The 16,591-nt window shown below is 46.1% G+C and overlaps 1 protein-coding gene across 1 annotated transcript in view; it reads left to right on the plus strand.

The window, feature by feature from the left end:
* Positions 1-406: 406 nt before the first annotated feature.
* The window catches only part of STEAP3 (STEAP3 metalloreductase), a 52,808-nt gene continuing 36,623 nt past the window's right edge, over positions 407-16,591 (plus strand). The window contains exon 1 of the mRNA XM_014306348.2: positions 407-424. Within this exon, the coding sequence (XP_014161823.1) occupies positions 407-424 (18 nt within the window). The remainder of the gene's footprint in view (positions 425-16,591) is intronic.

Here is a 16,591-nt window from a genome sequence, read left to right on the forward strand (position 1 = left end):
GTCCCCCCATCCCTCTGCCCGCGGCGGGACGGCCCCTGCTCGATGCCCGGACGGCGGCCGGAGCCCCGGTCCCGCCGGGGTGAGTTCCCTGCCGCCGCCGACACGCACGGCTTTGTGCGGGAGGGGGCTGGGGAAAGCCCCCCGGGCAGCAGGTCACCTCAGAGCGTTCCCCGCGGCTTTCTCAGGCTCCCCGCGTCCTGCCTCGGCGGCCCAAAGACGAGCGGGACAGCATCGCGGGTGCATCTTGCTCCTCAACACATCCGAGTGTAACCAGGGTCCGCTACACCCGTCCCGGGTTTCCAAAGGCAGGCAGGGCTTGCCAAGTGAAAAGGGAGCCCTAGGAAGAAATGCCTTTAGCAGAGTTCAGGTTAGGTTACAGCACGGTGTTCTGTAGTTTCCCTGCGTAATGACGGGTCCAAATCAAGTGGGTTTTCCCCCGAGAAAACTGTGATTAATTGCCTGTGATTTTCCGAGTAAACGCTGGTAGCACAGCGGGAGCTCTGGCATCGTAAACTGCCTGCGGAGATCGCCCCTGGAGAGAAAGTTGGGATCTCACCCACGTGTCTCCGAGCGGCGGGTTCAGCGCCCGACCTGGGAGGAAAGAAAAGAGCGATGCAGGGATGACACAGATTGCCTCAGGGCGACATCCCGGTGTCGCACGCTCCCCCGGTGCGTGGGAAGGGTGAATTCCCAGCGGGCTCGCCGAGCTGAAGGCAGTGCGTTTGGTCTTACAGCCGGCACAGCTGCAGGTCGAGGGAGCGAGCCGCCCAGTCTGATCCAACGCCTGGTGAAGCGGATGGCCTGGAGGCATCCTATGCAAATAGGGACATGCAGGCTTCTTCCAAGAACTGCGGAAATGCCCCAAAAGGACTTGGGACTCGTTTGATAGTTTTTCTTGAAGTTTAAGGAGGGGACATCAAGGTTTTTCTGCCTGGAGTGCAGCACTTCAGGACCAGATCTCCTCTCAGTTACATCCCTGCGTGCATCCAGAATTGTTCTTGGAGTTATTCGGGCTTTGCTCTGCTGTTGCTGAGATCAGGGTTCAGCCCTGTCCTTTCAAGTGTCTGTGATTATTTTCACCCACACTTATATACTTGAAGCAGGAAGGAAAATTAATTTTGTAAATTAAAACCTTTCCCTGAGAATTGTATGGATAGTCAGATTAAAGTAACCATGTCTATTTCTTAGCACAATGGAGCTGAATGTTTTAAGAGACGAGATTGTGAGGAAGACGTAAGTCCTTTTCCTCTCCTCTGAATTATCAGATGCACCCCACAGTGTTATTTTAAGCTCCCACACGTGTCTAAAGCCTTACAAAATGATTTCTAATAGTTGTTTCTGTTCCAGCTTTAGTATAATTTTCCATATATTAACTGTGCTAAATACAAATAAATTCACAAATAAATTACACTGCTTTGCTTCTCATCCCTACTTAAGCTTCTGTTAATTTCCCTTTTGTTCTGGTATTTGTCGCTCGCTCTGTTCTTCCCGTGTATGTGAATCCTTGCTATTCCCCCGGAGTTCTGCAAACCCCCCTAAAGTGGCTTTTTAATCTCCTGTTTTCCAAAGGCAGCAAGCCACGCCGTAGCTTTTCTAAACCTTTCCTGAATAATTAAGTTCTTGCATCATTTGGGCTCTGTTGCAACGGCCCAATTTGTAGCAACTCACTTCTCTAATGAGGTGACCGGTACTGGGAACTTTATTCCAAATAGAGGCTCACCAGCCCCTTCTGCAAAGCCAGAATAATTTTATGTGATGGGGTCTTTTATTCTCATAGATCAACAAGGACAGATGAAGAAGAAGAAATATATTCCAACTTTCTGCAGGACAAAATCGGCACTGCTATTAATAAGGAGGGTTGAGCATTTGAACAAGTAGGAAGAAAAGATTACAGAGATATCAGCAGTTAGATTAGGTGTCAAATTCTAGCAATTTTGTTTGGGAATAATTTAATTACTCCTGTGTGATGTGGTGAGATGGACTGATCACCTAGTTAATCCCTCGTCAGATTGCTTTAAGGTAAACACAATGTGACTTTAATGTATAATTCCAGTAGGATCTATATTCCTGAAGATCTGGAGTTATTGCCTGACTGATGCAATGCATCCCGTGCCCCAAGACGCAGCACTTGTGATCCTTGAGGCAGCTGGTGCCATTTGCTGAGCCTACACTGGTAATTTGGAATATAGGCACAAAAAGGTACCTGGGAACACTTAGGTTACAATTTGGTACAGGCTGCTGCTACACTGCTGTGAGCCTGCTTTCCATGTGCAATGGGATGCACCAAGCAGGTACAAGGAGCAGGGAATTACGAAATCAGCTCATGAGGCAGTGTCTGAGGTACTGCCAGCCCTGCAGGGAGCTATCTGTCTTCAACTGGGGTGACAAGTACCAGGGCCCCTCTTAGAGTCAGGCACTTCACCTCTTCCCAAAACTGAGTCAGGCTGGTGCTCCAGTGCTGCCTGCTGAGGGCTGGCAAGACCCAGGTGCCTCTGGGTGTGCCCGAAGAGGGATGAGGCACCCACAGGGCATCCCTGGTGAAACACAAAGGCTGTCAGACCTCTGCATTAGACATTGGCTGAGCAGGAGCTTTGGTGATTGCTGGTGTTGGCCAAAGCAATTGTTAAGCCCCTAAAAGCTTGTGTGGATCTAACTTGAAACTTCTTTTTCAGATCTTGTAAGGACATGGGAACCTGACTGATCAGGGAAGCACTTGGCAGTTCAGTCACAGTTCCCAAATATGGACAGGCAAAGAACCCAGACACTTTGCATTGAAGCTCCAAAATTCCATGAGCACAAGAATTTCCATTCCTTGATTTCTGCTTCAAGGGGCAGTCACCCAGCCACCTCAGGTTGCTAGTAACCTTCAGGAGATGTTGTGCTCCATCAGATCCACTTTCCACAGTCATTCCAGACTGTCTGCTGGATTGGGCATCTCACAACTATTGCAGGCACTCACATCCATACAAGGCAGTGGTGAGGATATCAGCCTGGGAGGTTGGATGTTTCCTCCAGTGTTTCCCCATTTACCAGATTTGGAACATGTTTTTAAAACTCTTTTCCAGTCTTCCAAGAGAGTAGTCTCAGAATTCCAGATGCTGGGTGTTGTGAGTTGGATTTTCTCCAGCTTGTTCTCTAGAATCTATTCTGATGTAAAATGCCCTCTCCCAAGAGACAGAAAGAAAACAATCTGATGACTGAGGGAGCTCAGGGATGAGCTTTCAAACCATGCCTGTCACTGGGGCTGAGCCACCTTTCAGGACACGGGCAGTCTGTCCATCTGGAGGCAAACACAGGACACTCCTGCAGCCCCAGCTGGCCATGTTCTTTCTCAGGGAGGTTGTCAGCAGGGTGACAAGGAGGAGATCTGGGTTCAGCTTGATTTGCTGCCTGAGAAATACCAGCCTGTGTTCCCTGGAGAGCTACAGAAATCTTCCAGGGTGCAAGATACCCAGGGAAAATGGGCAGAGCAGAGGAGAGCACTGTATGCCCTTATGCTGAACCTGTTCTTCTTTGCATAAAAAGAATTAAAGATTCATTGGGGTATAAGAGGAAGATCAAAGGTGAGTATAATTTTTAGTTCAGAGGTGAAAACACCTACCTGATCCGGAGTTTCAGTCTTCCTCCAGAAGCTGATTGTGAATTCCAGCCAGGAGGACACAATTCCTGTCCCAGAAAGACCAAACCAAACTGCTGAACTAAAGACTCCTCTGCACTTGCTCTCCTTTCTCTCAGAAGGTTTACTTTTCTTTTTTCACCTTCTCAGCTGCACATCCTTAGCACAAACTGAGCTCATGAACTCAAGCATGTGGTTTGTTCCAAGTCCAACAAGAGCTGAACCATCTGTAACCCTGGCAGGATGCAGCAGGATTCAGACCCACTGAGGAGGAGAAGGTTCCAGGCACAGGTGCAAGGTGACTGTTGTACTCCTGAAGTTCTTGGAGACTGAAGGTAGGTACCTCCTGAGTTAGGTGCTTCTAGGATTGGACTGGAGCTGAGAGAGCCTTTTGATTTCAATGCTGGATTTAGATATTTGTATTCTGCTTTAGTTCCTTCTATTAGCAACCTTTTGGGTTCGGCCATTAACTTGAAAATGTAAGAGCTGTACCAGCTCAGATACCCTATTTAGCAAAAATGTCAAGATCAAAGTAAGTCTACGCTCATAGTTTCCTGGTATTTTCTCTGAATCTCCATCAATCCATGGCTTAAGGACTTCCTGAGCCATGGTAAAATACTTTTAAGAAGCTGAAATCAAGATTACTTTGAGTAAAGGCACAGTACCTTTAGATCAGTACCTCGTCCATCCCAATGTGTAGTTTTGTTTTGCTGTCTTTTTTCCTAATTGATGGAAGTTATGGATAACATTGCATTTTGATCCTCTGAAGTTCTTCATTCATTGCCTTTATCACATCATGAGCTATTTCTCATTTCCAAAATTAGCTATCTGGAACTTGGTGTATTCAACAGCTAGTAAAACATAATACATGCAGTCCTTATATTAAAATGTTCACATTTCTTGCTAAAAGCACACTCAGATCTGTTAATGTTCAGAATGCATATACTATTATTTTCATTCACAAAATATAAAATGTAATGACACTGATTATTTTTGCTTAATGGAGGGAGAAGTTTAGAAATGGTTAGGTTTATTGTACTAGCAGCCATCATTCCCCACAAAAATTGTGCACTTCTTTATGACCTATGCCAGGGTTTCCAACAGGACTTGTCTTAAGAGCACAAAGCTCCGTTTACTCCCGTTTGATGGACCCCATGAGTACATGAGGTCCTGCACAGCAGCAAAAGCATTTTATGGCATAGAACAAGGAGGGGAGCTGGCTCTTATCTGACTGTCTGTAAGGCAGAGCTGCAGTAGCCCACAGGCACTTGAGCTGCTGTAGCAATGCATAAATTTCTGTCCATACAGCCAGAATCATCCCCCTGTAGCAGCTCAGTGTCCATTAGAGATCCTGCTCAAGGAGAAGCCTGCACACCATCCAAACAGACCCTGCAGCTGCCTGGGCTGTGTTGGGTGTATTGATCCCTGTGAACTGCTGCTATTTGCATTTTGCCACATCCACTTGCTGTGCAGGGAAGCTGGCTCTCCCTCTGTTGGACAAATACCTTTGAGTGTTTACAGGAGAGCAGCTTACAAACCCCAGAGCTGCCTTCAGGGCACTGCTTGGAGAAATACCAAAAGGTGTGGAGAGGATCAGTGAGAGCCAAATGCCTTCATATTCCCAAAATAGGTACTGTTCACCAAACTCAGAAGAAATCAGCCTGTATTTTCTGGAAAAAAATAATCAATCATAGCAACTGAACCTTGCTTCCCACTTTTGCCCCACTGGGACTTTTGTCCTTGCCTTCTCTCACTGCAGGGTCACACCCTGAAGTTAATGCATCGAAGATTAGATGAATTCTGTGAGAACAGAGCAGCCTCACACAATGACTAAAGCTGGTGCTGAAGATGCCTGGTCCCAGCATCCATGGCTGCTCCTGTGCCCAGGAAATTGTTAGGAACTATATTGTGAGCAGCAGCTGATACCTGACCCTGGCAGCCAAAGTGGTGGAAGAAGCACCAAAGGAGCTCCAAGCTGTTTGGGAGCTCCCTGCTCCCAGAGCAGGTCTTCAGGTGGATGTAGAGTAGTTTTAGAGGGAAACAAAACTGACCTGAAGAAACAGCACGATATGAGCATCACCACCTGTCAAACATCAGCTTTGAATGATGTCTTGCTTAGAAACAGTAAATTAAAATGAAGATTGCCCATAACCAGCTGCATTCGGGCCATAGCAAGAGCAAGTTCAACTCTCCTTTCCTAATTCTCTGCTTCTCAGCATGTGTTTTCAAACTGCTTGAGGAGAAACAGGTTGGCCCTAGATTTGTCTTGTTCAATTTGTCTCCTTAGATAACGAATGCTTTTCCAGTGTGACTGCTGCAATAACTCTGCACTATCTATACAAATAAGCATCTGCTTTTTTAAATTGAGCTAGGGCTTTCTACACAAAATACAAATAATTAAGTCACAGTTAAGCATATTTTTTAACTTGAATTGGGAGGTCTAGTAGAAGAAAGAGATTCTCCTCTTACCTTCTGAGTACAAGGTGTGCACTTAGCTAAGATGCTCAGCAAAGAGTGTGTGCATAAAACCAAACCCCTGGCAGGTTCTCCAGCTGAAAATCACCCATCTCTGTTCCAAGCTCTCTGAAATTCCCAGCAGGACTTAGCTCTCAAGCCTTCATGACTTCCTTCAGAAGAGTTAAGAGGGAGGCCGGAAAGTCAGAATACTAAATTCAGTCCATTTAAGCAGACCCTTTGTCTCAAATCAGCAAAATTTCCATACCCAACCATGAGGCTGAATATTTCCATTCCATGAAAGGAAAAATTGCTGCAGGGAATTGATGTGCATGGACAGCTGGTTTCACCAGGATGAAAGACACACATTAAAAATGCTTTTGAAATGCATTTGGGCTTCCCTCGGGGAGTTTGCTAAACCTGCAGTCAGGTACCAGAAAGAATTTGTCCCCTTAAGGCAAAGACAAGATTAAAATTAGTAAGAAATAATAGCCAAAGCCACAGGTGGGACAGATGGCATTGAATGGACATCTGTTGGAATAACACTGAGTTACCATGATAGACTTTTACCCTGCATCCCCCAAAATTAAATGTGCTCCTCTGCTAATCAGGTAGCGTGAAGAGGAAGATGTGTGGATTGGAAAGCCAAAGCTAAGGATGGCAGGAATTGGCTTTACACCTCCATCAGCTGTAGGAAACACACAGTGAGTGGGGTGTAAAAGCTGGAGAGGGCATATGGAGGAGGTGGGGCAGATGATTTGGCTCTGTGATGCTCTGCTCTGGTTTATTGGTGGCCAAGAGAGGAGTCACTGCTGCTCTGAGGAGCTGTAAGGTCTGTGCAGAGAGAAGGTGCTTTGTTACTCTCAGGCAAACAGGTGAAGAGGTTTCACTGCCACCTCTGGAGTAAGGGCAATTTGGGGAGTTGCAGAGAGGAGGCAGAGCTGGAGACAAAGGTCAAGGAGAAGCAGTCCAGTGGCATGGATCAGCCAGGAAACCTCCTGTACCTCTGAGACACCCAGGGAATTGATAACCAGGCTAACTGTGACAAGTTAGCTAAGCTGAAAGAGTAACTGTGAGAGAAAAACATAAATTTCTATAAAAATGAAGCTTTAAATAAGCACCAAACCAAAGTAGGCAAGATGACTTCCTGAGATTAAAAATGTTTGATTAAAACACAGTAAAATTTTCTCAAAAATATGTAGCCATGTATGATGTCTTCAATATAAACCCAATTAAAAGAATGACAATAGGATTTATTTAGAAACATCCTGACCTTTCTCGTATGACTCTTGTCCTGCCTTCTCGTTACTTGTCATTCTCAGTCACTGTATCTTGCTTAAATGAAAAGTGTAAGCTCTTCAGGGCATAGGGCTGCATCTCTGGGCTTTCTCATCCACTGTGTACAATAATGCATGCAGCAGGGACATCCTTAAAACTGTTAAACAGAGCACAAATAAAACATTTCATCTCCGATTTTGCGACTTTACTGAATTTCTTCACAAGAAAACAAAAATACCCTCCAGTGTGGATATCAGTAAGAAGCTATTTGCTCACATTAGGAATACTTAGGGTAAATAATAATAATGAAAAAGCAGTTCTCTCCTTGGTAATGATGTTTATTGAATCACAGAGCAGCTCGTGGGGAAGGGCAGTGGAATCCCATGGCTTGGGATTTTGAGAGCGAGGTTGGGCAAAGCCAGAGACTGCACTGCAGGGCTCGGTGCCCTGCTGGCAGGAAGACGAATGAGAAGCCCTAAGAGTCTTCTCTATTTGTTCTTCTATGATCCTTATAAGAGAGATTGATGCTGACAGCATCCAGGTGGTGTGTCCGTGACTCAGCTGTCACGTCACTGCTTACGGCTGAGAGCCAGTGAGTCAAGGAATGAAAAACAGGTGGAAGGAGGAGGAGAGCCCTCCCCAAGTGCTCACCTCCAGCCATGTCTTCCTGAGCAAGCAGGGCCAACTGCAGGCCACAGGGACACGGGAGAAGGAGAGGCAGTGACAGAAGGAGCGGCTGGTCACCTCCCTCCAAGGGCAGCAGGGTTGCAAGTCCTTCTCCACATCTCATGTGAGGTGGAATAAAAGCCTGGTGTGAGTTAATGGACTTCTGCAAGCCAGAAGTGTCCACCCTGTGTGGTAGGTCTGAAGCCCACTGACTCTTGTAACTGTGTTCTGTAGACCAAGCTGTAGATGGAGTAAATATTCAATCCATCTGTTTTAGTTCCTGCTAGACAGAAAAGGTAATATCACAGATGTCTGGCCACGTATTGTCATCAATACAAACTTTACTGCTATGGATCTGATTCCACATGACACCCAAAATTCTGCTCTGAGAATGGGTCCTCAATGGTGACCTCAAACAGTGGCAGCAGACACTAATTTCTCTGTAAATCCAAGAATTCCCAGAATACTGAAACAAGCCACCTTGAAAGCAGACTCCTAGGTTCAGGTAACTTCTGAGACACTACTGTCTCTCTGGGTAGGTTGAAAAAAGCAACCTGCCACATCCGAGATCTAAACCTGAATTTATTTTTTTTCTTGCACTACCTTGATTGCAAGGTCAGCTTCTTGTAATTCCCAGTAGCAGAAGGTCAGTGGCATCTCCAGAAGGTGGGTTGGGTACTCCACCACTTTCTCTGCCTTTGGGTATGATCAGTGTTTAACGCATGGAAATCTCTCCAGGGATAGAAACATCTAAACCTCCTCAAGAAATCTGTTGCAATTCTTCATAATTTCTACCATACACAAAAAAAAATTTATAAGGATCTGACCTTAATTTCTCTGCTGCAGTTTAAGCCTCCAATTCCTTGTCTTATCCACCATGGACAGAGAAAGCAGGTGATTCCTTCCCTTTCTGTATTTCATACACTTGACACAGTTGCCACCTTGCTTCCCTGGTCAGTCCACACTCCAGATGCTCAAGTCTATTCCACATTTCTTCATCACTTTTTTCCCCTAGTTCTGTTCCTTCCCACTGCTCCCCCTGGACTTTCTCTGATGGTTCACATCTTTTCTGATCTGAATGACATTCTGGTCTACTCATGCAATTCATTATTTGCCACTATTTGAACTTCTCAGCCTCTCCTCCAGCCTGCCAGCTGTCACCATGTGCTTGTAAGTTTAATAAGTGTTCCCTATCCCATCATCAGTGCCTTTACTAGTGGTCTAAGTAGTACCAGACCCAGATGCATGTGCTGGCTGTCACTTATCCCTGTATCACATGTGTTGCATGGTTTGGTAGCTGCCAAGAAGCTTGTGATGCATGGGCACCTTTTTTTTCAGAGCGCTAGGCAAAATCAGAAATGAAAGATGGATCCTGTCCCAAGAAATTAACAATGTAATTTTTTTTTTTACCCCAAAAGGATATGCCACCTCCTTCCTTATCACACTTTGCATCTGGGGAAACAAGACCATTCATTCTGCATACCTGTTTTATCACAAAATGAGATGACCACTTCTTTCTAGAAGTCCCTAAAAGGTAGTTATTACCACCATTATCAAGAGCTACATCTAAGCCTTGGTTTTAACTGCATTAAGCCTTGCTTAAGTGTGAAAGACTTTGTCTGCATCCCTCTTGCTGTCTGCTCACTCACTGCCTGCTCCACCTCAGATGCGAGTCAGGCAGCTCCTGGGTTTTCAAACCTGACTGCTCCCAGCCTGAGTGACACATCTTATGGTGACACAACTGCTGCAGGGTCTGCAGGAATTGTCTGAAAGCCAAGAGCTCTGGCCAAAGGAAGGGAAAATGGCAAGGACATAGTTATGTGAAACGAATGAGTAAAATGCATCAACTCCAAGGCTGCAAGGCAAAGTAACTGAGAATGTGGCATTTTGCACCGCTCCTGTTGTGCAGAGTAAAACAACTTTTAGATGTGCTAAATCATGGCACTGGCTGTGGCAAGCAATGAAACTTCATCTTATTTGATGGAGTTTTGATCTGCACAGGCCATTACCAAGGAAAAGTACTCCAGACAGAAAATCTGAATTTGCAAAGCACCTGTGACAGCGAAATGGGAGCTCTGCTGTTGCTTCTGGAGCTGAGGAGTTAGTAACAACTCCTGTTGCTTGTACGTGCAAAACATTTGGAATTAAGCACAGATCTGTGCTCTATTTAAGTGTACTTTTAATTGCTTTTGATTAGGATAAAGAGGATAATTTTCTTTTACAAATTCTCAGGATATTCAGAACATCTAGAAATTAAAGCAATTCTTTGCATCTCAGGTTATTAGTGTCAACTTCAACAGAGAAGAGAAGAGAAGAGAAGAGAAGAGAAGAAGGGACAATGGGCTTATCCTCTTTATCATGGGATCACAGCAAGGATATCATCTTTTATCATGGAAGAGCCTCACTACATTCAGGGATGTAGCCCAGACAGGCTGGTTTTGCAGCCCTGAGGCTCCATACAGGATCTCTCACCACCACACTGCCCAAGCTCATCCATGCTGATGGAATTGGGAAGCAGGCACGGATGCTAGTGATTTACTGGGAGTGCAGGAGGCTGCTTGTTTTAATATATGGCACATATGGCATGAATGTGTTAATGGAATTTATACTGTAAAAAAATTATGTCCACACAAAGTATGGAATTACTTGGGTAGGATTTATGCAACAGGCATAAAATCCAATGGAAACAGTCTAACCTTTCTGAGGCTTATTAAGTTTCCTTATTTATGGAAATGTCTTAATATATGCAAGGTGAACACCAGAAAAAAATACTATAGATTTAGTCAAAACCCAGCTCTTGTTATTTATAAACTTTCACAGCTCTATTCTGCCCTTGTTTACATCAGGAGTAAAATTATTTTAAGTCACTGGGCCCAATCCCAAATCATCTGCATGACTCTGTTGAATGGGCACCAGCTCTGTGGTGGTATTAGCTGACCCCAAAGTGAAGCTAAAAATGAAATTAAGGGCATTTAAAATTTGCAATTTTCCTGCTTACCCTTGTTGTACATGTTACATTAAATATACATCAAAGTAACACTCTTTGCAGGGCTCCCTGAGGCCTCCCTGAGCCCCCCAGGACAAGGATGGTTTTAACTCCTTGGTGGTGAGGAGGATATTTATCCAGGTTACTAAAAAAGAAATTACACTTGAGTAACCACACTGTCTCTCCATCAGTGGGTAAGGCCCATGGCACAGCTTGAACCAAACTGTGACAATGCCTTTCAAAAATTAAGTTCCTACAAGTGTATGAAAATCAGAGAGGCACAAAGCAGTGCTCTGGTGTGAGGAGACAGAATGTCCCCAAGGGTTACACCAGCTCTGGCAGGACAGGCCAAACAAGGAGGCCACTTTCAGCCACCAGGAGTGCCACACACAGGGGAGGAGGTGGATGGAGGGAGAAAAATGTGCAAATCCACTGGAAAACAGGCTTCTGTTCTTCATCAGTCTACACATCTTACTCAGTGTGTCTAAATCTTGCACAAATTTCATCCTGTACTTTTCCACAGCTGCAGCATTGAAGCATCCTAATTTCTTACAGACACTAATGAATGCAACCTCAAAACACCCCCTGAGGTCAGCTGGGGTTATGAACTGGAGGTGACAATGAATGAGCTCCAGCAAATCTTGCTGTGGTGGTTCCCAGCACCACCTCAATCTGCTTCCCATCTCCCCAAAGTCACTGCTGCAAGGCTGGCAGAGAAGAGCTGGGGCAGGCTGAACTGCCCCTGGCTTCCCAGCCTGCATGCCAAAACTAGGCAAAGCAGCACCAACCAAGGCTGGCATCTTGGAAAAGAAATTTGTACATCAGCCCAAATCCCAGCGTGTAATGCTAATGCAGGAGGAAATCAGATGGCACCAGGCAGAGAGGCTCTGGCCTTTGGAGACCTTGCCCCTGGAAATGAGTTTGAAGTGAAGCACTGTGTCTTTTCTTCTGGTTTTTAAAAGCCAAGGGTTTTTAAATCATCCTGATGAGGAACTGTCCTAGTTCCATGGGTCAGGGAGAGTTCAGGATGGGGGCAGATCACAGGCAGGGGAATTGGAGTTCTTGAGCCCAGATTTTGCGACTCTGGATGATGATGAGCTAAATACAGTGCATCCTGCTGGAGAACCAGCCCTGGAGAAGGCTGGTTCAGGCTTTGTCAGTGGTTCTGCCTCTCTCTGAGGTCTGTCACCTACACCAAATCTAACCCCCATCTCTCATTTAACACCTTAAACACTGCACTCCCCACAGCTCCCTACAGCAGCAGCCCAGCAAGGTCCGGCCCTCACCCTGGGAACATCAAGGGCCCCAGGAGACACTGCCCAGGCTGTGCCCAGCATCCCAGTGGGATGGGCAGGAACAGGGAAACCTGGTCAGTAAAGGTGTCTCCCATCACCCCCAGCACTCAGAGGCTCTGCTGGGTGCTGGCAGAAGCCCTTGGGAAGGGAACACTGGGGCCCTGTCTCTCTGTGATGTTCATGTGACTTGAGATTTTTCAGGCTTATCACTTCACCCAGTCTGGGGCTGTAAATGAGGGTGATACCACCTAGAGAGCATCCCTGCTATCAAACTTGGAGTTTCCCCTCCAAAGCATGGAGTTTCTTCTAGGCCAAACATCCATAGCAACTTCTAAAATGTGGATTAATTACCTGCATTTCTCTAAATTTATTCCCACAAATAACTGTATTCTCTGAGCTGAAAATTTGCATTGATACCTGTAAGCAAATATAAAATTACCATGTTTGTACCAACTCCAGGCTGAAAAACTTCAATTGAAAGAGCTAATATTTAGTAAAGTTATAAACCTTAATCTTATCATGTTTAGACATCTTAACTAGACATCACAGTCTGTATTACTTAGAACTGGGTAAGGTTAATTTCTACATCAATCTGTATCACAGAGAAATCTGAAAACAATGTTCATATTTCATTTATTCTTCATTCCACTGAAACTTCCTTTCAAATCAAATCAATGTTAGCTGAAAATACTGCTTTGCCACAAAAAAAGGCACATTCAGATTTGTTCTGCTTCCACCATTTCAGTTATACTTTTCACAATTATTTTGAATGACACCCTGCAAATCCTACCTTGTCCTACAAAACTGCATCAGCATCTCCCATCGCTCTGAACTCGTCTGTTCTCCCTTTGCCATTATCCCATCAAACTCTGCGACATGGTCATCTCTGCCTCTTCTATAATGCACACTGACCCAGAATAAACAGAAGGAAAATATTAGCAAATGTGATTCTTTTAGCTGGGATCTTATATGTACTCTCTAAATGGTGTCTGATGCAGTGCATATGCAGATCTGACTTTGAAAGTGTCATTTAGGGAAAATCCCTGGAGGATTCTCATCCTCTGAGTCTGCCAGCACTGGCAGAATCACACTACAAACACATTTAAACAAATGAGAGGGCAGGATGGCTTTTAAAATTCCCTTTCAGGACTTCTGCAAAAGCTGTGTTTGCCTGCTCAACAGACATAAAAATGGAAAAGAAGAAGGTGGAAACTGTAATAAGTGATTTGTCTGCTTACTAAGCAGTTTTAATTGCTTGTGGATTGTAGCTGGCACAGTGGTACAGCCCCACATGGGGATGGAAGGGGCTTGTTGCTGCAGATGCAGCATTGCTGAGCCTGCAGAGCCACCACGAAATCCCCCCTCAATTCCTCTCCCCATTAGCAGCAAAATATGTAGAACAAAGGTGCTGAAAGGATATAGTGGGCTTTTCTTGTTGATCTGCCAGAGCAGTTGTGTACAACACAGCAGCTGTTACAAGGATGTGAGATCAGGTCCTCAAGTCAAGTCCATCTTGTCCCTGCTGCTCTGCTCCCAGACCCATTTGAATCTTGCTCACTTGCTGACACCCAGGTGGAGTGTGGAGTCCTCTTGGCTGGTTTCAGTACCATCCTTGTTATTAACCACACAGAGTTTGAGACTTAGGCAGTGTTTGGCAGGACACAAAGCCAAGGCAGGGACCTGCCTCAGTTGAGGCAGGGACTGTGGCACTTCACTGGCCACTTTAGTTCCAGAGGTCAGGCTCAGCCCCACAGTCAGGCAGACACAAGACAGAGCTGGGACAAAACTGACGGGAGGACCTTCAGGAGGAAAGGTCCAAAAGTTTTATGGTCCAATTTTATGGTATTTTTGTCTCCTGGCACACTGGCTGTCAGTGAGGGGACAGAGGGGCAAGGAGCACACAAAACGCTGCCACAGGTGGGAGGGAGCTGGGCACAGGTAAACACAATCCACCAGCAGTGCTTGCAACATGCCACAGAAAGACAGAATCCTGCTGTGGAGCCAGCACTGGAGAAGCTCTCCTGGACTTGAACACGGTTTTAAGCAAGCCAAAGCCCTGTATGGCTGCTCAGGAGAGCGTGACGTGTCCGAAGGCTGGCAGCAGCACCGGCCGCGCGTCACTCCGAACACGGAGCCGCTCCAGGCTCCCTCTGAGCGACAGCTCTGCAGTGAGAGCTGGGCTGCACAGCCCGTCCTCAACACAGACACAAAAACAGAAACAAAGCACTTCACATTTGTCATTGCCTTTTCTTCATCTCTGCCTTGCACTTTGCTGTAGCACAGCAATATCCTCCAGGGTCTCCTGATAAACCTCCCTGGGAAGCTGTGCCTCCCATTCCCACCCCATGTCCCCACTGCAGGGATCCTGGCCCCAAATCCTCCTCTCCTTCTCCCTAGTGCCCATAAGAGTTGTCAGCCTTAAATCAATGCTGACTTAAGTGTTTTAATCACCCTTAGGGAGTTCCTGCTCCTAGTTTTATTAATTCATGACAATTTGGGAATCTTTGCATATTAGCATCAGCGCTGCCTTATGCGCAGTGTCCATCGGAGGTTGAACTTGTCACAGATGCATCCCAGTGGCATACCAGTAATCCTTTTCCAAGTTAATTGGCCCAGGCATGCTGCACACACCTTTGCATAAAGCTCTGGTTTTACCTCTCTGGCAGGGTCAGCCAGAAGCTGGCTTTGCTCCCGGGCTGACATCCCCCTCCACAGCACAGAGCCCCCCCAGGCCCATGTCAGACACCCCATCACACTCCCACCAACCCAGCCAGCACAGCAGGCAGCCTGCAGGGCTGGGTATCAGCATGAGTGCACACAACTAAAAATAGTCCAGAAACAGTGAAACCAGGGCATCCACCTGGATACCAAGGAAGCGACCTTCCTCCCTCCAGGGATCACATGCAACCAGTGTCTCTGCAGAGTGAGAGAGAAAAGGAGGATAATTCAGAGCACCCACAATACTGCTGTGCTCTGGGGGAACAGCTTTCTCAGTCCCTTGTAGAAAGATTCAGACACCAATCAGGTGCTTAGCATCACACAGCATGAATATTCTGTATGGTTTTATTTCCTGTGTCTGCTGCTTTGTTATCCAGTAAATAATTTTACTATGTAGCTCATACTAAAGAAAAAAAGTTTTATACAAAAATAGAGCCAGAACACATCTTTACACATCTCAGGCTATACTACATGATAAATTTGGTTGGCTGAGCCTTCACCTCCAGCTACAGAGACCCCAGCCTTGCTGCTGGGTCTCCTGGGGTTTGACCAGAGGAACTGCATCCCAGCTGAGGTGGGCTGACACTCCCCAGTGAGACTCCCCTGTTATTAAACGTGCTGAATACTGTACTTTTACATCACACCTCCATTTCCTCAGCATCCCCAAACCCATATAGAGCCAGGCAAGCTGATTTAAGCTTTTAAGTATCTGACTGAAATGGTTTCTCCTCTCTCCCTGGACTTTGCTCTCCATATAAAGGCTCAAAGTGGTATATTTGAAACACACTAAAGCACATCTATAGGTGAACTGCATATTACCCTATAAATTGGGAATTAAAGATTCTTAAATTCTAACCCAATAGCAAAAAGACAGCAAATCCATGAAGAGATGCATCCTCTTTTCTGTTTCTGAATACATTATGGTAATCACCCCAGCTGTGTTTCCAGAGGTGTCAGCATGTACAGTGCTCATGCAAACACACAGATCTGGGCTCCCCAAAGCTCCAGGTGTCTGCAGAAGGACTGACCAACTCCCCTGCCATGTGGCCAAGCAGCAACATGGCCTGGTGAGTTTGCCACAGCCATGAAGGGAAGGAAGGGGCTGCACTACAGCCCTGGATAGGGCTGCATTGCACCCCTTCTATTCCAAACCCACGAGACCTCGAGTGAATCCCCTGCTCCCCATCCATGCTGTGAGACCCAGCGCAGGGAGCACAGAGCTGTGAGGGCTGTTTCACTCACTCCGTGCTCCTGATGCTCAGCCATGGGGATCCTGAGTGGCACAGGTTAATGGGCTGCCCACATTTCCTAATCCTCATGAGCAAACACTGCCAGGAATGATTACTAGCCCCTGACAAAGGTCATGCTCTCTCCGGGCTCTACTCTCATTGCATCAGGATGTGTTTTCTCTACACTTGCATGGAGCTGCTGAAGCTCCACTATTTTCATGCATTTTATTTCTGACACAGATTTTTTGTTGGTAATAGCCAGTGCTTGGTGCTGGAGAGGAGAGGAGAGGAGAGGAGAGGAGAGGAGAGGAGAGGAGAGGAGAGGAGGGATGGGAAGTAGTGTACCGCG

The sequence above is a fragment of the Geospiza fortis genome, unplaced genomic scaffold, assembly GCF_000277835.1.
Source record: "Geospiza fortis unplaced genomic scaffold, GeoFor_1.0 scaffold112, whole genome shotgun sequence".
Taxonomy (NCBI): domain Eukaryota; kingdom Metazoa; phylum Chordata; class Aves; order Passeriformes; family Thraupidae; genus Geospiza; species Geospiza fortis.